General features: G+C 33.7%; 2 protein-coding genes across 33 annotated transcripts in view; one reads left to right on the top strand and one right to left on the bottom strand.

Annotated features, from left to right (window-relative positions):
• Positions 1-16287, top strand: part of mak (male germ cell-associated kinase) — a 37621-nt gene extending 21334 nt beyond the window's left edge. For 8 of the 26 annotated variants that reach the window (XM_005162564.5, XM_009297291.4, XM_073940056.1 and 5 more), the window contains 6 exons: positions 2829-3077; positions 4515-4684; positions 6389-6531; positions 9363-9491; positions 13342-13461; positions 14325-16287. In XM_005162564.5, the coding sequence (XP_005162621.1) occupies positions 2829-3077; positions 4515-4684; positions 6389-6531; positions 9363-9491; positions 13342-13461; positions 14325-14485 (972 nt within the window). In that variant the 3' untranslated portion in view covers positions 14486-16287. 26 annotated transcript variants of the gene reach the window in all.
• The window catches only part of tmem14ca (transmembrane protein 14Ca), a 177914-nt gene continuing 169902 nt past the window's right edge, over positions 14927-22938 (bottom strand). For 4 of the 7 annotated variants that reach the window (XM_073940558.1, XM_073940556.1, XM_073940557.1 and 1 more), the window contains exons 4-7: positions 19773-19857; positions 18044-18145; positions 17829-17916; positions 14927-15114 (exon numbers count right to left, since the gene is read on the bottom strand). In XM_073940558.1, the coding sequence (XP_073796659.1) occupies positions 15057-15114; positions 17829-17916; positions 18044-18145; positions 19773-19848 (324 nt within the window). In that variant the 5' untranslated portion in view covers positions 19849-19857 and the 3' untranslated portion in view covers positions 14927-15056. 7 annotated transcript variants of the gene reach the window in all.

The raw sequence follows: 22938 nt of genomic DNA, 5'->3' as shown, positions 1-22938 counted from the left end.
GATTAATCAAATAATGTGTTTCATTTTTGATCAGTTGTTGCGGTTGGCATTCAACAATAAGATAAATGCTTTATAACACTCTCTTTAAGATATGTGATGCATATTAACGCGACCCCAGAGATTTATATGCAGTGTGCAAACTTTTTGTCAGTGTTTGTCTGCATGTTCTAGATGGGCTGTCAGTCAGTGCAGTAACATTTGTTTTGCCACAAGATGCACATGCTCAGTTGATCTCGCTGTCTCTCTATCTCTCTTTCTCTTTCTCACTCTGTCAATGTCCTTCAAATCACACGTAGTTTATTCATCAATAGCATATCAATATTGCGATTATTGCGACAGCCCTATGATGAGGTCTTATGGTGCATTCAAGTCATGTCGGATAAATCATATTTAGAAGTTTTATTCTATTATTCTATTTATTCTATATCTAGTTTTATCATATTTAGAAAGCACATAAATAAATCCACCAAGTTTTCATTATGATTGGGGAAAAGACATTTTCTTTAAGACAGGGTTCATACGGTCATGCAAACTTGGAAAAGTCATGTAATTTTGTCATGGCATTTTACAGGCCTGGAAAAGTTTTGGAAAAACAGAAAACCCACAAAGTTTTGGAATAGTCATGGAAATTAGTTTAACAAATAAGTAAGTCATTTTTGGGTGAACTATCTCTTTTAAAATGCATGCAGATGATATGGAGATATCCATTATGATTAAACTCTATATTAAGCCATAATCCCAACATTGCGTATCCTGCGATGTGACTATTGCAGATGAACACATTGCGATATCAATGATGAAACGAAATATTGTGCAGCCCTTACTTGAATATAGGTTAGTTGTCTACTTATTTTCTGTCCTTGGCCAAAAACTTGCTCTGACATTGTTAGTGCTGTGTAAACATTATTAAAATCAATTTTACATAGATATAAAAAAACAAATTTAAACAAAATAGATTGTTGCGTGTTCTATTATATGCTGTAATAAATGTAATCGTCATAGTTTTTCTTATTATTTACCATGTATATGTAGATATTACATGAAACATTACATCATGAAAATGTTCTTGAAAGTCTTGGAATTTTAGTAGTAAAAATGTGTATGAACCCTGTTAAGATACAGCTGGCTAATAATGGTGCTCTTTAGATCTGATGCAAATGTGTCAGTTCAGAACCTACTATTAATGCATGCTACGACTTTCAAGTTTGGCTCTAGGGTTTAAAAGAGGTAACATTTAATGTGATTACATTTTGTGGTGAATTGGTGCCAAAATAGCAAAACGACAAAATACTGCAAAAATAAGTAAATTTATTCACAAAAGTGAAAAGTCAAGCAGCAAAAATATTATATAGATCTCACAAAAGAAAAATTTATATATATATATATATATATATATATATATATATATATATATATATATATATATATATATATATATATATATATATACATATATATATATATATATATATATATATATATATATATATACATATATATATATATATATATATATATATATATATATATATATATATATATATATATATATATATATATATATATTAATTTTTCTTTTGTGAGATCTATATAATATTTTTTAATATTTTTAATATATATATTATGGACAGGGAAACGAGAATTAAGTGGAGCCAAATAAATGAAAGCAATATATCAAAAACCCCAAATCTAGCTGAAATTAACCTCTAAACTATCTAATTTAAAATAAACAAACAAAACATCTTCAGCGTTTTCACGTTACAACTAAAACTACTCTTCTTACCAAAAATACGGAGAAAACTTCCAGCGGGTGGTGCTCACTTCTAAGCTTGTGTGTTTAGACAGTGGAGTTATCTGCATGATGCGAGGTTTTTCACGTGACATCTAAACTCCTCGAATCCTAGGAGAAGGGAGGGCTGACACCAGAGATCAGGGAATTGTCACATACACACATACAAGACGGTAACAGCGACCAAGAACAAGATCAAAATCATCATAGCACATAACAGCAAGCCAAAACACACACAAAAAGCTAGCAAAGACAAAGAAAGCAAGACAGAGCAAAGCAGAACGAGGTTCCCTGTACTTTAAACTTTGAGCTTCTATTCTGATTGGTAGTGAAGGTGATGACTTCACAGGGTGGAATGGAGATTGACGTCTTCACGGACGAATGGGATACTGGAGTGGGCGATCCTGAGAATTGAGAGAGGGAGAGAGAGGGAGAGGGAGAGGGAGGGATGGAGGGAGAGAGAGCGAGCGCACGCACGCACACACACACACACAAGCAAAACATACACGCATATACATAAAATGTATTTATGACAACCAAAATGTATTTATGTATATGCCTTATGTATAGGCATTCTATGATATGCTGTAATAAATGTAATCGTCATTGTTTTTCTTATTATCATGTATATGTTGACATTACATGAAACATTACATCATGAAAATGTACTTGAAAGTTTTGAAAAAGTCATGCAATTTTAGTAGTAAAAATGTGTATAAACCCTGTTAAGATACAGCTGGCTAATAATTGTGCTCTTTAGATCTGATGGAAATGTGTCAGTTCAGAACCCAATATTAATGCATAATAAATATCAATGTAAACAGGCATCCTGGACCAAATAAATTGGGCGTGGAATAGAATTAAAGTAGTTTTGGCTTTTTTGTTTTTTTAAAAGTAGTTTCTTCAACCCAAATATAAATCAATTACAGAACCTTGAAAGGGTTATTTAAATTTTTGACATCTACACACTTTTTAAGATTTGATCTCATTAGACAGAATTGTTATTTGTGTAATTAATTGTTTCTAAATATAATTTTAGGCACTCAGATACCCATATTTCCAAGTGGGACAACTTTTGGGCCCCCGTCCTATGACCCCTGATGCACGGAAGGCTCCGGTAAAGGCAGTCCTGCCTAGTGAACTCCGATCAGAGATGCAATCTGTCTCAGAACCAGTGCTGCCATCACAGACTAAAGGCCAAAGCAGAAACTCACATCAGCCACTCCAGCAGATTCCTCTGCCTCAGTCTCTCACACAGACGGACACTGTTGCTCTACACACACAGAAGGTACAAAACCTCCAACTCCTGATTGAATTTTGTACATATTTGAAAAAGCTGAGTTTCAAATGATGGGTTTGTTCATTCTGTCATTGCTCTGTCAACTTGTTCCTGGAGGGTCAGTGTCCTGCAGATTGTAGCTTCAACCCTAATCAAACACACCTGAACAAGCTAATCAAGGTCTTACAAGGTATACTTGAAACACCCAGGCAGGTGTGTTGAGGCAAGTTGGAGCTAAACCCTGCAGGGCACCGGACCTCCAGGAACGAGATTGGTGACCACTGCCCTAAGCCATGATATTTTTTATCCAAGTATATCATACTGTCAGAAACCTCTACCACCCCATGCCTATGTTGGACTGCTATTTATGGCTTTATTTTAACAATCTAGGCGCAAAGTCTAAAATGTGCAGCGCAGAAGCATTAAGGGCATGTCCAAATCCACATTTGATATTTTAGGGAGGGAAAATACGGTTTGCTCCCTGCCGCATGGTCTAACAGGGTTGTGCTTATTTTCCTAATGAGTTATGGATGAGTCTCCTCTCCCATTCCCTTTAAGAGTCAGTTGTGTTATGACATGGCGCATTTGTTATTTACATGGCAGACTCTGTAAGTGGAAACCTGAATGCTTCACTAGCAGGAAAATGGTTAAACGAACCATATGCAGCAAGGATAAAGAACGAGCCTCCTCCATTCAGCCTCTTTACTTTCTCTTTACTTTACTTTCACTCTTTCCTTTACTCCTTTACTTTGATGGAGTAAGGAAACAGTGTTGTACGCACTCCACTGAAGACATTAGCCTACATATTTAATTTTGTTTGTTAAGCGCAAAGATTTGTTTCATAACTATTACTAAATTACGTTCTATATCCAAATACACCTCCTATTCTTATACCCCATATGTTGATGCATACGTCTCCAAAACCTGACAGTCGGACAAATTTAAACTAGTTTTAATTAAAACAAATATAAATGAGTATAATAAATACTACTGCTAATAATTATCATATTATACAAATGCAAATTGTCATGGGTAAACAAAAAAAAAAAAAAGACGAATGAGGCATGAAGGTAGTGGTTGTTATATTAATGTAGAAATTAATAACTTTTGTAACATTTTAATTCTTTAATTTTGTTTCATATATAACGATATTTGTTTATCGCTGTACATCCTGTGTATTAAGCAATGTGTGTTTGAACCTGCGTAGTGATTTTTATTATTGTTTTTATTACTATTTTGGGTTCAGCAAGTAACAATTTACATTGTGCAACAGATGCGACTCAGCGTGCCAAATTATAAATCCCCTGTGGCATATCCACCTTTCTTTTACCTTTAAAGTAGCTTGTGGTCCTAAAATATGTAAAAGATTACCTGTAGTATATCTCTATTGCACTTGAGTACTTCTATGAACATCATTTGAATGATGCTTTGTGTTTCTAAAATGAGGTGGTCGGAGGAGAGAACAGTCTGATGGGGCTGAAGAATGGACGTCGAAGGTGGGGACAGACCAACATGAAACCCTCAGACAGCTGGGATGATTCCGACTGCTCTGATACTGCAGCGTCCCTCTCTAAAAAACCCAGCAAAGGTCCTGAGGAGGAGAAAACTACCCCACAGTATGATCATTTTCAAAGCTTAATATCAGTAGTATTTAAACTGATTACTGTACAATGAAAATACAGTTAAAGTCAGAATTACTAGCCCCTCTTTGAATTTCTTTTTTTTAATATTTCCCAAATGATGTTTAACAAACCAAGGAAATTTTCACTGTATGTCAGATAATATTTTTTCTTCTAGAGGAAGTCTTATTCGTTTTATTTCGGCTAGAATAAAAGCAGCTTTAAATTAAAAAAACAAAACAAAACAAAAACATTATGGTCAAAATTATTAGCCCCTTTAAGCTATATTTTTTCCGATAGTCTACAAAACAAACCATCGTTATACAATAACGTGCCTAATTCCCCTATCCTGCCTAGTTAATCTAATTAATATCGGTAAGCCTTTAAATGTCACTTTAAGCTGTATAGAAGTGTCTAGAAAAATATATTGGCATCATGGCAAAGATAAAATAAATCAGTGATTAGAAATGTTATTAAAGCTGTTATGTTTAAAAATGTGTTGGAAAAAAAAAAACTCTCCGCTAAATAGAAATTGGGGGAAAAAATAAACAGGGGGGCTAATAATTCTGACTTCAACTGTACTCTTCTAAAACCTAAGGAGCAGCCTTACTGTCGACTAAAACAGCATCAGAGCTTGAATGAAATGCTCTTAATGGCTTAGTGTTTGTCATTAGCTTATTGCTAATGTAACGTAATGCTCTAATAAATACAAATGCATAAGAACACCTAAATGCTAGGTAAGGTAGCATGGTTTTAGGTTGCGTGTAAAATAAGTATTGAGCACGCCACCATTTTTCTTATGAAAGAAATTAATCTTTCTTTTGGTCAAATGTTTTGGGTATCCTTCCACAAGCTTCTCACAATAGTTTAAAGGAATTTTGGCCCATTCCTCCTGACAGAATGTGTGTAACTGAGTCAGATTTGTTGCTGTCTTGCTTGCACAAGCTTTTTCAACTGAGCCCACTAATTTTCTATAGTATTGACATCAGGGCTTTGTGATGGCCACTAAAAAACATTCACTTTGTTGTCCTTAAGCACATTTCCAAATGTAACACTGACCATTATGGCCAAACAGTTCAATCTTAGTTCCATCAGACCACAGGACATGTCTCCAAAAATTATTCTTTTCCCAGTGTGATTTAGTAAATTGTAATCTTGCTTTTTTTGTTGATTCTGGCTTGTTGATTTTCCCATGTTGTCACAAAAGGAAGCAGTGTGTTTGAGGTTTTCCTTAAACACTATTCTACAGTTGTGCCTCCAATTAACTCAGATGTTTTCAATTAGCTAATCAGAAACTTCCAAAACCTTGACATCATCATCTGAGCTTTTAATCAGAATAATCTTATTGTATGTAAACTTGACTTTGAAGAAAAGTTATAACAATTTCTCAAAAGATATCTCTCTAATTATTCTGCTATTAAGCATAACAGAAACCAATTTGATAATCTTAACTTACCTAAAAGAGAAAAAGTTTAATCACATTAACATCTGACTTTTGTTTATATGGTTGTGCTTTTTTATACAGTGTATGTAAACTTCCGGTTTCAACTGTATGTGTGTGTGTGTTTTAGTATTATCAAGGATATTGTCACAATTCTAGGCTTGGCACTTCTAAAAGGGATTTTGTGTTTCTTGTACTTGTCAGTTATAGCTTTTGAAATGACATCCTTTTCTTTATTTATGATTTCAAAACCTTTGCAGGCCCAAGGAACAGAAACCCCTTTACACATTTAGCACTGTGACTAAGTTACCGAACACCAGCAGGCTGAACCAGTCAGATTCCAGTCATCAGAGCACCTCCTCAGCCAGACAGCATTACCTACGCCAATCCAGATACATGCCAGGTAGGAGCTCAATTTTATTTAGTCACTTAAATAGGCCCACACAGAATTTGCGCAGACAGAAATCTGCAGATTTTTAGCCCATTGAGTCTATTTATTTACTTGTGTAAATGTGTGTAAATTTAAATTTCAGTTTTTCAATTAATATTAGTAATATTATTGACTAATATGAAAATGTACATTGGATTTATTTACAGTAGTTTGAAAAGTCATATTTTCTGTCTTTTAGTGATTATATTATGTGAGAAACTTGCTTTGATTACTAAATAAGTTGATCTGACTGGATTTAGATTGTAAACATTAAATAAAAGTTAAAAATTTGTTATTTCTTATTTCATATATTAAGTATATTAAGTTTTAGTTATGATACTTCCAAAATCCTTCTGCAAAAATCTGCAAATTTTTACAAAATTCTGCACAGAAATATATAAAAAAAATAAATAAATCTGCAGATTCTGTCTGGCCATATATATATAAAAGTAGCATCCCTTATAACTAGGGATGTAACGATTCACCTGACATTCACAATTTGATTCACAATTTGATTCTAATTCTAATGTCTCGATTCACGGTTTTGTCACGGTTTTTTAACTAAATTATTGGAAACAAATGTAAGGTGAAGAGCTTTAATTTTTTTTTTTTTGCAAAATATACATTTCCTGCCATAACTAAATTGCTGTTTTAAAAAACAAATTCCCCCCAAAAAAAGAATAATAAAAACTAATTAATATAAACAAATATTAATAAATAACACACTAACTCTGTGACTGTGCTGGGATTTTATGTTTTACATAGACTGTAAAAGATATGGACATAGTATGCGTGACGTCACCGATAGGTTTCTAACCACTGCAAATGAAGCTACAAGTAGGCATGGCCAACCGTCACCATTTTGTTCGTGTGTCATCGCAGCACCCATGAGGGATACTAAATAAGGGCAAAGAGGTAGAGAGTGAGCGGAGCTACAGAAACCTGCTGGCATTTTGCTTGGACCTGGCTTAGACAGACTTTACTTTGGGTGAACGCTTAATACTTTATCACCTGTGACTCGTTTGTGTTCTGACCACATGTGCTTAGTTGTACACTATATCAATAAAGTGTTTAACCTTTTAAAAACACTGTTGTAACACATTGAGCCACTAAGCATTGTTCTTATGACGTTTTTCAACAGGAGGAAAACGTGAATTACTTTCAAACACTTTAAATATAGTCAAATATAACTTCAATTCAAATATAGTATGTTAGTAAACGAAAGCCTATTGATGAAATCCAGGCATAACACTGTATGACAACGCGATGTCTGTTCTAGAGCCTACAGCTAATCAATCTGTCAGATTCTGGAGTGCTTTACAGTTCTAAAGAACATTATAAATGATCTTAAATAAAGCAAACACATTTATAGAGATGGTATATAAGTATATAACTTCAATCACCTGGGAAATGGAGACAACTTGAACAGTTTGTGAGCACAATTAAGTGCACACAGCATGCCATATCATCTGATAAATGTTGGAAATAATCCCAAAAGGCAATTGACTGTGTAAAGAAACATTAACCCAAACAAAAATATGATGTATATGCTGAGCTAGCTGGCTAAATAGCCGGATTTAGCTGATGTGACAAGGCAGCGAGCAGCGAGACCTAGCTGTCACTCAAGTGGCCATGCCCTTAATTTTGCAAACTTAATATAACTTAATAAAAACGTAACAAAAAAATCACCCCCTCACAGTTGTCATGAAGGGTAATCATAGCTATATGTGCCAAAGCCAGCTTTTGTACTAGGCTCTAAACATGTTTTTATCAGCTGTAAAAATGGCCAATTTCCCATTTTAGTCAGAAATCACCTGGACTTCATGGAGCCAGCCCCCCAAAGGCCAGTCTATGAGTTGCAGTTTTAGTTACTTCCGTATTGGCTTCCCGAGGGAGAGCGGGAGGTTGCCGCTTGTTTTTTTTTTTTTTTTTTTTTAAAGAAATATCAACTTATCAATCCCTGTTTTTTGGCATAAGCTGAGGTCTTTGCACATTTACAATGTGCCCTGCTGAAAAGCAGAACAACTGATTATAAAATGACTAATTATATTTGGATAGAGACAGGAGGTGAACATGATTATGAATGTAAATAATTAGTATAAGTATCAGTGCGATACACTTAATCTTGTACATTTTTAAATATTCAATAATAATAAGCAAATTATTAAAAAATGCATAAACTAATTTGAAAAGGAGAGGTGAAAAATAATCTAATACCTGTTTCTGTAACAGAACAACTTTCTCTTTCAGTCTCTGAAAACACTGATGCACTGTGTGATCTCCCTAGCACTCGCAGCTGCAAATCCTCCAGACCATGTGGTTTAGCTTATTAATAGTTTTTTGCTTAGACGTCTGTGACGTTTTTCACTGTCCTGACTGTTTATGTGCATCATATTAGGTGTTCTGTTAAGTAACCAAGTAAATGTCTTTTGTTTAAGTATTAGTTAAGTATTAATTACTATTAATTACTCTGCCGCCCCACCTTTTGCTCGCACGCTGATGTGCTGGTTAAACTCAAAAAAAATGTATCGCGATTCGTTCAACATTTCTACCGGTTTGAATCATCACATATTTTAATCGACTTTCCACCGGCTCATGGTGAATCGTTACATCCCTACTAATTACTGTTATTGCAACCTGAACCTTGTTGAGCTTTGCATTGCATCTCTTCATCAAACATATCACTGAACTTTTATATCAAATGATCTTTTGATGCAGCAAATGGCTTCATGTCAACAACTATTGGGCTGTTTTTTTTACTTAAATTAGTCTGAGGTTTTACAGAATGATTGTGTCGGTCCTAGGGTTAATAAGCAAAAACACACAATCTTTGGGTAGCAAGGAGTCGCAACAAGACTTCTGGGACACCTCAGCTCTGATGAGTAAACCTCTTGCGCCCATTGGAGGAGCACCAATGTCCAGAATCAGCCCAGGTGAGCACACAGCCATCAGTTAAAGCTGAGAATTCATCAATACCTTTAAATGTATTTGCATGCATTCTTTAGGATCTCATGCGTTAGCTCCCTAGAATGTGTTAAATGTTAAAATTAACTCCACTGTACTTGGTGGTGTTCTTAAAGGGTCAGAAAACACCAAAACACAGTTTGTGAGTTGTTGACAGTAATATATATGTCCCACTTTGCTAAAAACACTATAAGGACACATTTTACTAAAAAGTAAAAATTGGTTGTTTTTGCTTTATTTTAAGCAAATTTGTTCTTCCGATTTGAAATAAATTTTGATGCTGCGTCAAGGCCATGAGATCCTTGTGTAAATTCCAGTGTGGAGACTGGATGTCTGTACCGGCCGGTACAACGTGACGTCTTTGAGTTTTCAGCATCAATTTATGAGAAAGACTTGGTTCGAACCAATTAGCAATGCTCTATTGGGAACGAGATGCCGCTTCATTAATATGCATGATATAGCTTCGAAGTGTTCAGACAGCAGAGAGATGCCACAGTGTGTTGGCAACTGTAATCAAAACAAGTGGAAGAAGAAGAATTGTTCAGAGAGATGGGTCGTCAGTGTTGTGTTTATAAATGTGTCGCAACAAAGGTTTTGTTTCCATTTCCCTGCGTTGAGAGCACAACTCGCCTGTGAACCCACATTTGTGGATTACAGTGGTCTGTTAGCACGCAACAAAAATTTGTTTGCAAGGAACATGGTCCCACTTTATATTAAGTGGCCTTAACTAATATGTACTTACACAGGAATTAATAGTTTGTTACAATGTACTTATTGTGAAAATACTTGTATTTATTGTGTACTTATGCTTGATTAAATACCTGTATGTAATTACATTTGTAAATAAACTGCTGACCATCCCTTACACCTTAACCCACCCTTAAACCTACCTACACCACCAAACCTGTCCCAAACCCAGCCCCTATCCCAACTCAAAGAGCACCAGGGCCCGGTTTTTCAAAAAGTAATCCACTAGGATTTTGTATAAGGGATTGTATCAAATCTTGAAAATGGGTTTTTCAAAAGGAAAAACGGATTACATAATCGGATTAGATCACGTAATCCAATCTTGGTTTTGATCCGGATCAAACCTTTAGTTTGGGTTTTTCAGACCTTTTTTGTAAGATTCGGATCGCTTTGATCCAAAAAACCTGGATTAAACTGATCCTATCAGAAGGGTGGATTTAGCGTGGATTTCATGCCCAACATGTAATGAAAACTTTACAAAATTATTAAATAGTACTATTTTTGGATCATGCAGTTTTTTACGAGATGTACTATTTAATAATAAGGTTTTAATTTTATTTGTTCATCCGTCAGGCTATAGTGATTATAGGCTTTAACGTATTGAGCCTTTCAGTATAGGCCTACAGCAAAGTAGAAAGAGTTTGGCCTCATAAAATAATCCCCCAAACAGCTGTCAAAATTGACCAAAATCAATAATTTTTTGTATATATTAATTAGTATATTTATTAGTGATGCATGTAATGATTACAGAATAACCAAAAAAAAAATTTTGCAAAGAATGACAATCCCTGATTTTAGAAATCTCTTTCAACAATTGCAAAAAGAGACTGAAAGGGCAGAAGCACAGCTTCATCTGGCAGAGGAACAACTGACTTTGACCAAACTGCACCAAACCAAGGCAAGCTGGTCTCTCCACATCAGATGAGGAAGTGTGAAATTATTGTGGAGTTTTTGACATTAAGTCTTTTTTTTTATTTACATCTATATTTGAAACTTATTATAAATATCCTCAATGTACAGTGTTGTAGGTCTCAGATGAGCGGACTGCTGGAAGAGGATGGGGTGGGGTTTTTCTTGTTTTTATTATTATAATATTATTATTTATTAAATTTTCTTAGTTTTCATTTCAAATAAAAATAAAGTTATATTGACCCCACACTGGCTTTTATATTTGTTGCTCTGTACACAGGCCTATCTATCTACATTGTGATTGAGCACTAGTAATCCAGATTTAGTAATCCTGAAAAGTTCCTATCTGGATCAGATTGATCCAATCCGATGTTGCTTTGAAAAACTGGCTCAAAAAGTAAGCTGGAATATGTTATCACAGATTGAAAAAACAGTATTACTAAATCCGGATCAACTTGATCTGGATTAACCCTTTTGAAAAACCGGGCCCAGAAGTGTTCTCAAATACTTTATGAACACAGTAAGTACATTGTATTTATTTTTTGATATAAGTACATAGTAGTTAAGGACACTTAATATAAAGTGGGACCAGGAACATTTTTTACCCCAGAGCTTTTCAAATCTGGTAATGGTGAAATCCGAATTTGCCACTCGACTCCTTTATGAAAAAAGAAAAGAAAAAAAAAGACGCTGTTTCATTTGGTGTTCATTGTCCTGTCTCTACAGTTTTGGTAAGTGTGTGATCAGTGTTCTTTGTTTATGTTTATTCAGATGGCAAGCTTAGTATCATCAGCAGTACTCTAAGTTTTTAAAGACATACCTCAGTCAAAATGATTTAATTACTAAGTTTACAGTAATATCTTTACAATATTATGGACTGAAAGATCCACTGTGAATGCTGTTCTCTGAATGTAAACATGGCCCTTAAAAAAAGAATATATTTCTTGCTGATAAATATTTAAGAAAAATAAGAATTTTGTCTAAACTTTTATTCACCATATTATGTGCAAACCATAAATGATTTGAAATTTTCATGGAAAAGCTGAAGTGTTGTTTTGGCCTTACCCATTTTATTATTAGTGTTGTCATATTATTGATTAGGCTACCTTCAAAAGTGTCAAGAGCATCTGGGCTCCAGGTCTCACGCCTTCAAACATCATTCATTGCATGTCAGCATATTCTTGAGGTGCAAGTCATTTATTAAATAAAGATTTTACAGTAGATATTTAGCTGCAGTTTATCAGGCAGTGATTTTGATTTAGTTTCTCTTTGGATGAAAACGTTGCTTTATTTACACATCTTTTATGCAATATTCCAGCCTGATCTCACGAGAAAAAAGTATTTTATGTTTTGTCAATTTAATAACTAATTTGTATGAGTTCAGTAGGATGAAAATGAACGATTTTAAAATTGAGGCGTGGCACCCACCCCTAAACCCAACCGTCATCGGGTGATGAGCAAATCGTACTAAATTGTACAAATTAGATCGAACAAATTCATACAAATTAGCCACTAAACCAAAAAGTTACGAATTGCTGTGAGATTGCTTTGGATATTTCAGTTTTTTGCATGAAATGAATTCACATTTTTTGGTTGAAACAGCTAATGTGTTGCTAATTGGTGCTAATGTGTGATGCAAATATGACTAGATGACTTGTAACTCTATTTGGAAAGATTACGTCATTTTAGATTTGGGATTGGGATTATTTTGAAGGGAATTATCTGCATTAAATACAATAAATAACAATGACAGATGAATACAAATAAATAAAGATATAAATTAAAATGAACTGTTTTATGATTTTCTGGGGATTTTTACAGTCTTTAGGTACAGAAATTCAATAATCAAATGTAAAATAACACAGCATGGTCTTCATTGTATAAATAATTAAATACAATTAATCTTTGTTAACTTTTTAATTGCTCTGTTTAAATTTGCTTGAAATCTTTCACTCTATTAGTGTCATATTTTGCGATGATCCCACAAGTCCCATGTTCTGAACTGTGGTGGCTAGTTATTATAATCCCAACTTGACATTACATATCCTGTGATGTCACCATTGCATATACACACAGTGCGACATCGATGCTGAAATGATGTATTGTGCAACCCTAGATGTTATCTCCTCTTTATTGAATAAAATTTGTCACTTCTACTCACAGGAAACTTTGTAACTACAACATACAATCTCTCTGGAGGATACATACCTTCTTTTCAGAAGAAGGAAGTGGGTTCCGTAGGCCAGAGGATTCAGCTCGCTCCTCTCGGTCACCAACATGCACGTAAGAGTTTTACACTTTACAGCATCTACTAATTTATTATTTCTGCGTTTGACTTTGCCTGATCACATTTTGAAATGACCATTTTATGCTTTTCTTAATGGCTTGGACATTTAAAGGTGAAGTGTGTAGTTTTCACAGTGATAACGTTTTGTTTAAAGAACGTAATAATTCACTGTACTCGCACTGCAATGCAGTTGACTTTGTGAAATAGCAATATAATAATTAAGACTAATAAAACTCAAATCAAATAAGTACAAATAAAAGCAGATTTGTATTATGATAAGTCTGACATGGGAACATTGCTTCAAATTAATCGTGTGGGTTTTTGGCGGGATTGTCCATTTGTTTAATTTATTTTTAACTCTTGAAAACCTGACACAATCTGCACAGTTCACCTTTATTCAAACCTTTTTACTGACCCCAATAGTTTGAATTTCTCTTAGAGCCTTCAAGATTTTAGCCTTTTCTAGCTCTTTACAAAATATGGCATGTGTCTGTCATATCTTTCTGCATTCATTCATTCTGTCTGTCCACTCAAACCTGTTTCATTTCTATCTGCTCTTAGTTGATCTTTCTGCCACTGCTGACTGTAAAACTGGCAAAGCTAAACCTTCAAAGTCCAAACCTTCCTCTACAGTTTCAGTCAATGATAACTCTGAAGGTAAAAGCTTAGATCAATAGCAGTCTATTAAAATAATAATCACGAGTCCCTGGCTCCAAAATGAATGTTGCCAATCTTGCATGCTTGATTTTTATTTCAAATGAATAATAATACAATGTTGTATATTTATTTGGCACTTGTAAATTGTTCATTTTGGACTTTACATGATTTTGCACAAGCTTGAAAAGCTCTTTCTTTTCAGATTATGATGGATGGAAAAGGAGAGCAGAACGAACCCAGCTTAAAGGAACAAGCTACTCAGCCCTGGGCAAAAATTCAGCCAATCTTATCACTCATGCGCCATCAGTTCAGCCAGTGCATGGGCGAATTGACTGGGCTGCAAAATATGGAAGCCATCGTTAGTTTTAATGCCACGAGGACTACTTTCAACGCTCGGAAATGCTGTATAAACACATCACATCGCATCTTTTTCTTTGAGGAGCAACTAGGATAGATCCACACCACACCGTGTAAGCCCATGGCTTCGTCATTGTTCAATAAAGGCAAGAACCTGTGAACGCTGGCTGTTTAAAAACTTAACAGTTTAATCAACTTAATCATCGTCTTGTTCAGATGCCTGCTACTCTTTTACATGAAATGGGCAAATCTATATCTTATGTTATATACTGCATCTATTTTGTTTCCCTTTAAACGTTTTTAAATGCAAATTTTAATTTTATTCTTGTTGTTTTTAATGCAGTACTAATTCACGTTACACGGCAGCATTTTTTTATTTCAGTGTAATTACTGATATTAGCATCAATCTTTATAACAATATAGTATTATTTAAGAACAAGAAGGCCATTATTTTAAACAAAAGTTTTTAATTTAGAGATTTTTTTTAATTGTACATCTTTTACAAAAAAATACCTATAATGTTGTTCAGAAAGAATGATCACTTTGAACAATAGCAGACATGATTTTTGTTTCAGTATCATGATTTCTGAGGTTTCTGTAACATTCCAGCTCCAAGTTTTGCCAGCATCAGGACACTGCAAGAAATGGTTAAAGGATTAAATTAACACACATTTAAAGTACACCAAGCAATAGTTAGGAATATTTATGATGAAATCTTTTTTCCCCTTCCTCTAAACTGCTTCACGACAAAAGTAAAGCTGTAAAGGCTTTTGTACTTTTATGATAAGTCTATTTTTTTTTTTTACTTGAGTCTTAGGTTTATAACCATAATGTTTTGTGCCATTGGAGCAAAAAAAGTCATTCAGGTTTAAAATGACGAATGAGGGTGAGTAAATGAGGAATTTGCTATTGAGTGAACTTGCCTTTCCTCTGTAAAATTTTACAAAATTGACTATTGTTGGTGAACAGCAGCAGTACAGTGGAGATCAAATAAGAACAAACTACCTAAATTTTGAGGTTAGTGCTTAGTCCTATTAAGGTAGTTAAGCATAAATATGACATATGAAAGAGAAAGCCGGGTTGGGCGATGACAAAAATCTCCTGTCGTGATACAAGTCATCGTGTGTCCTGATAACGATATATTCAATTAGTTGGTACTGTCCACATGAGGATTATTTCTGTTTGACATTTTAAAGTATATGCTCAAATATACGCATTCAAATCTTTTTATTTTTCTCACTTTTGGTAGAGATTCTGGGCAAATGTTTAAGAACGTGGATATATCAATGAAATATAAAGCTTTTTTGAAAACTAATTGTTGCAGGCGCAACATAAAATACTGAAATAAAACGCTACATGTCAACACTACTTTTAAGCTTGCAACTTTTTCACCATGCTGTTATTCAAATTTCGGCCTGTATCCAGATTGATCATCTATATGATGAATGAAGTATTACTGTAAACTACGTATTTTGCAACACCACGCTATAGCATAATATGATTGCATAGCCCTATAACATTAATAACTTGCAGTTTTCTCTGACTTTGCATTATTGTGAGATGAAAACTTTCGAAAGCAGGTTGTCCAGATTAAGGCCAAAGGGATGACCCTTTCAGCCACAGAAAGACAAGTTTTCTAGAATATTATTTACCTAAAATCCACAAAAGATAAGTGCTGCACCATGGCAGAGTGAATGCAAATGTATATCAAAGCTTCTGCGACAATATTTCTTTAAACCATTATATACACCACAACCACTGCTGTTTATTTATCACTGTTTTCCACAAAATAAAGCATTTTTGTTTAATTGCGTTTCTTCAAATTCCTTCAAATAAACAATTTATTTTACATTATTTAAAAAAATATATCCATTGATTATTTAAAATGATGAGAATTGTTCTTGGTGTTAGGAATAAATGATGCCTTTACATCAGGATGTTGATGATTTTGACTTTACATCAGAAATACAGTATTAAATTAATCAATGTGACGAGTGCACCTAGTTTGTTTCAATGTCCACCTAATGGACCACTCTATAATCAAGGTAATAACAATAACAGTAAGACATAGCATAGCATCCATTAAAACTTTAGCGACACTTTACTAAACCAAGTATTTAGTTTATCAGTATCAAAAACATACTTTAAACTGCAGTTGGGTGGTTGAATTGGCGTTTCAGTCTGTATTTCACGTATTTTTCTGCCTTTTTTTTTTTTACTTCTCTTGTGGCTTAACGACTCCTGCTCAAGCAAAACTGTCCACAATATTGAGTATTATATGGCGTTTAGCCACGGTCATTTAGCTTTTTTTTTTAAATAAACAAAATTGTTTAGTTTAGTTGTTTGCCTAATATGCCAAGTTTCAAGTTTCCTGACTACTATGCGGGAATGAGAGTATAGTTTTTGTTAATACTGGAGTAGAAAACAATCGTTTTTCAATGGCTTTATTATACGATGCAACTACAGAAGACTAAAGCGTTAAACAGGACATTTACCAAAACTTAAACTAAATGCTAATGGTCAATACCAGTTTGATACATTATGCTAAGCAAAAGCGGACCACTCCAGAACAAGAAATCAACTGAATGTATTCAAAAAATGGGTTATGTCCACGGTTTAATTCTAGAAGACTTGAGGCTTTTTTAAAAAAAAAAAGTGGAGTGTCCCTTTAAGTGGCACTTTCCTTCTAATTGCGTGAAGGAGAGATAACTGAAGCAAGATGTGGTGTGAACAGACCTTGACAAATATATTGTACTGTTACATGTGACCTCTGTGCAGCTACTCTATACAAACAGCACACAAAAGCACAAGTAAAAGCAAGTGTCTTATAATTACCCTCTTCTACGAAGCATATTTAGTGAGTTCCCGATGCAAAACATACAAAAAAATGAACACCTTTTTTTGCAAACTTGTTTATGGTTATAACTGTCCTGCTGCTATTACTCCATTACAGCGAGGTCAACATCTAGATCAACTTCAATCATCACATATTTACATTGATTTCAAGCAACTCAGCGCATTACCTATTATTTTTCACCTTTACACTTTTGACTGAGTCCATATGAAAGTGTAAATAAAATCTTTTTAAAAAGAGTTCTTGCGCATAAATTTGGAGTTTAACTGCAAAAACTCAAAAAAATAAAATAATAATTTCATACGAGTTTCAAAAACTGATACTGTGGAGGGTTTGTGAGTTAAACCGCTAATAGTAATGGGACAAAGGTTAAAATTAGATATGTTGTTAAAAGCAATGTTAGCATAAAATGACTGCTGTGTAAAAGGGATTTGGGAGATTAAAAATAATGGATATCCTTTCTCAAACTAATTTACTTTGAGATGTGTTAGTTACCTCGCTCCAGCAATGAGACCAGCTGGAATGATTTTGCGCGAGTTGTAGAATCTCTTCCCCATGATAGCAGCAAGCGTCCCAGATGCAGCTGGGGGAATAATAATAAAAAAACACTGAAGACACATGGTTGTAGTAAACAGTATGACCTAATTTATAAATGCAAGCTGCTTTAAGATACAGAAACAGAATATATAGATCCGGAAATAAATGCAAACCTAAAGACACCCAAATATTTCCAGGATCTTGTGATGTTTGGTAAGCACCAAAACCAGCCAAACCTCCAAAGACAAGCCCTGCTGCCAAAGACGGGACACTGCCTAAAAGACAAATCAGTTAGAAGAAAAGATTACTAAAACACTGAGAACACTTTCAAATTCAGTGGTTCAGTTCAGTTCTGGATCATGTTATTATCCAACAAATAAATAATCACTCCACATAAAACAGTAAATAAATAAATACAGTCTTATCAAACAGGTTTCTCTTCTTATAATCAACCATAGTTTTGTTACAGACAAAGACATGATTTTATAATAGAAAAAATACATTTGGAAAAAAACAGGCTTTTTTTTATTATTTTGTACTAAAACCATGGTTAAATTTCATAAGGGTAAAACTAATTGAGGTAAAATTGGTTTTATATACACACACTTGTTCAGTGATAACAGACATGCTCTCTGTATTGTTAACAATGATACTTTGAATATTTGGACTGAAGTTACATGTATGCCTTCAAAACAACATTAGCACTATTTAATTGACAGTGAACAATGTTGTACTTTGATAGTGATTGGCTGCTAATATGACTTTACTATTAAGAATTTGCAGTGAATACTTTTCTGAAATGTTATTATTAAGGCAAAAGTCTGAATTTGTAAATATGAAATCAACTTTATAGAGGTAAAGGTGGTTTTATATTTGGATATTCAGACATTCTTCTTAATGATATATTTTCATAAAAGTATTCTTTGCCAATAATAAATAGGGAAATCATATTAGCAGCTGATGATTATCAAAGTACAACATTGTTCACAGTCTATAAGATCAGTGGTTCTAAAAGTGGACAATGTCGAGGGGTCGCTTGGTGATTTCCAAAACTCAAATACATTTTATTAAACTATTTGAATTACCATATTTTATTCATAACCCACAGAAGACAGTTAATAGTTGTGTTAAAGAAATAACAACAACATACAAATAAAAATCAGCCATTTTGAAATGTAATTCAATTAATAAATGACTGAAAAAAACGTTATATTTTAATAGACTGTTGCATGTTTGTATTGTGTATATGCTCGTGTTTGTATATGCCGATAGTTAATAGTGGTAAAGTTAGTTTTATATTCGCACATTCAGATTTTTTCCTTAATAATATAAATTTCATAAAAGTATTATTTGCAAGCTCTAAACAGCGAAATCATATTAGCAGCCACTGACTATCAAAGTACAACATTGTTCAGTCAAATAAACAGTGTTAATGCTGTTTTCAAGTCACACTTGCATGCTAATTCTGATCGAATATTCAAAGTAACGTGGTAAACAATACAGAGACTTCTAAATGAACGAATGTGCGAATATAAAACCAACTTTACCTCTATCGATAGTTATGTGTGCAACGTTTGTATATTTGCTGTATGACCACCTTGAAAGATGGGGGTCGTGAGTCACTGGCATTGTTATTTAAGGGGTCGCGGGCTGAAAAGTTTGGGAACCCCTGTATTAGACAGTGCTAATGTTGTTTTAAAGTCATACTTGCGTTCTAATCATGACCGAATATTCAAATTAGCGTGGTAAACAATATAGAGACAGATAAATGAACGAATGTGCGAATATAAAACTAACGTTACCTTAATGTAAAAGCAGCCTACTATAGCATGAAAAAACAATCACCAGCAAATCCGGGTTAAAGGTTTGGAATAAAATATGTTCATCGAGCATTCTCATTACCTGCTTTAACATATCCAATGACTCCACCAGATGCAACTAGCGCTGCGTATCCATATCCAGCCCAATCCACTGCCATCCCTAACACCTGTGGACACATATCGACACATTTAAACCTCAGACGCCGACAGCTTACAGCCCCTGTCAACTGAATGCCAAAGCACACCTGTATAAAAACGACAACTGCAGTAGAATTCATGAGCAGCGTGATGAACCACACTATACAATGATCAAACAATCAACCATAACAATGAAAAGTGACAGTCTGAATGATATACACACACTCAAACGTCACTGATAAACTTCAGCTTATCTCAGCGTGAGCTTGCATTTCTATTAACAACCGTGATAGCAGAGAGCGGCGCGGTGTTTATTCAGCGTATTTGATTACTCAAGATACACCAGTGTAATGTGTTTATTAAAATTAGACTAATACTTGCAGCTTGAGAGTCTAATCTGCTGGATGTCCTTGGTTGCTTCGTGTAGTCAACTCGTAATGTGCGAAGTTCCTTATTACGTCATAAAGACTGACACACAAACACCAATGAAATTTTACGCACGTGACGTGTTGCGTTACAACGTTTCTCCTGTTTACTTATGGGAAATGAAGTTAAATCTTTGAACATTTTAAAGTGAAATAAACAGCCTCCCGCCACCTTGCTTTCCTTTCACATTTCTTTTCTTGTATATGCTTGATAAATGATATTATGTCTAAACTTTTACTAAATGTTAAATATATTTTATAGAAATGCATTACTTTTACTAATGTTTCCCTTTCTGTATTCTCATCGTGTATTCTGTAGAAACTTTTACATATATATATATATTTTTTTTTACAATCATTATCAATCGCGTGGTCAGCCAGGTAAAAGGGGTGGACCTGTTTTGCAGTTACTCGTCTCATTTTCTACTTAATTATGAGATTTAAAAACTGAATTTAGTGACATTTTAAGCTCTATTTTTAGCTGAATTAGCTTGCCGGATGGTCATTCTTACCACACTTTTTGATGCACAAAATATTTCCAAAATATTTGGAACAAAGAAATGTTTATTTTTTTAAAAACAAATTCATAACATCACATATCATAAAGTTTTAAATTAAAAACGGTAGCCTATTGTAATTTATTAGGCAAATAAAAAAACAATGAACTTTCCTTAGAATTTGGCCATTTAAATAACAAAAATTAAAATATAATAATAATAATAATTAAGAGCCTCTCTTGTAAAAAAAATGCATTTGAAAATTAATGAATAACAATAGCCAAAATAAAATAATAATAATAATAATAAGAAGAAGAAGAAGAAGAAGAATTCAGAGCCTCTAATAGTATTCAAATTAATTTTAATATGGGCTGCTTTTGGTGCTTCACTTGGTCAAACTTTGTTTCAAGAATAAGGTCCAAGATTTAGAATAAAAGTAGCAAAAGAATACAGTAGCGAAAGATGACTTTGCTTATGTGGGATATTCTTTTGCACAGCTGTATTTTGGACTCAACAATTGTTTGCATTGGCCAAAACTGATTAGCTGAAGTCACACCAGGGTTCGGCTTGGTCTTAAAACCTTTTTCGGTAGGTTATTTTTACTATTCATGATAGCCTAGCAGTCAAAAAAAGACAAATGAGCTTATGTATAGGACAAATTCTGGACCTTTGTCAGTGAGGGGGTGGGTGTTCCAAACAATAACAACAATAACGACAATTGGATACAATACAACTAAATCAAAGATACTTTGTTCATTAAACTTAAACTAACTGTTCAAATTAAAATATTAATCAATGCCATTTCACAATGTAACTCACACATTACACCTGACACTAACAGTGTAGTCATTAAATTCTAATTATGTAAGTAAACTGATACTAGCACAAAATTAAAAGGGACTTTTGCATTTTGATGCATAGTTATATGGAGACTGATGTATTTGTTTAAATCAAGAACATTTCACTATAGGTCAGATGATAGCAATTACCACAGAACATGACCCATATCAATAGATGCCATATTTCATCTTCATATACTTTGCCAGATATGGTACTCTTTTACTGATAACATTTTCATGTTTGACCTATGCTTGAAAATCCCTTGTAACTGACATAAGACTGGCTTTAACATGCCAGAACGTTCAAAGATGCTTGGCTAATGGAAGCATTCACTGTGATGTGTATGAGAACCTATGGCCAAATCCACAAGAACGGACTGATGAAAACTTATGACAGACAGTGAGCTATGCTTCAGATGACTACTATTCTTTTCTATTAATTTAAGTTTTTTTAATCTGTTGCGATAGCACTAATAAAATTCAAATTTAGTTATTCATAATATGGAATGCAAGTTTATATTTAATTTTACATATGTAAAATATGTCCTATTTGCAAAATACTTCAAAATATTGCAAAAATGGCTGCAGATATATCTTTTTCAACCACTGGAGTTACAAATATGTACATGTTCAAATATATTAGCTATATTTTATATATGTGTAAATATGTGCTATATTTTAATTATCCTAATAACAGATTTTCACCACGAAGACACTTCAACTAGAAATCAAACAGTTTAGCAACACAGCAATCTGTCATATTTGTTCATTCTGGTCTATAGCAGAGCTAAAAGTTAATTAATTACAGTTAATCAAGTTTATTTGTATAATGTTTTTCATGGTACTTTTTTTTTTTTTCATTTCAACACAACTTTAGCCTACATAAAGAAACTGTAGCATTTGTAGCATGTCATTAAAACTAAATCAGAAAAAAATTAAACTGCCGATTTATTTAACAAGGCTTCTTAAAGCTAAACGTACGCAGATACAACAGATATTAGCAGATATTATATAATAATGACTGTTTTCTTCCAGCCATGCGCCTAAAAGTTTTTTTCTCTTTTTAAAAATTGTTTCAGCTTAATCTTCTACCCCTTATACTTTTTTTTTAAATGTACACTAGATGGTGCCAGATGATTAAATGAGAAACGTTTGTCTTTTGTTGCGGGTCTCTGCAGTCGTTCAACATGGTTACGAACGACAGATCTCTCGATTCTAAACTAGTTAAACTGTCACATTAAGTAATATGATGTGTTTCTGTGGGTCAGGCATATATTTATCTATTTATTTTATTTTTTTATTTTATTTTTTTTATTTATTCATTCATGTACCTACTCGTTAAAAAAGTA

Source organism: Danio rerio, chromosome 24 (assembly GCF_049306965.1).
Source record: "Danio rerio strain Tuebingen ecotype United States chromosome 24, GRCz12tu, whole genome shotgun sequence".
In the NCBI taxonomy this organism is placed as follows: domain Eukaryota; kingdom Metazoa; phylum Chordata; class Actinopteri; order Cypriniformes; family Danionidae; genus Danio; species Danio rerio.
The sequence above is the reverse complement of the archived record's forward strand: the minus strand, read 5'-3'. Positions and strand labels throughout refer to the sequence as shown.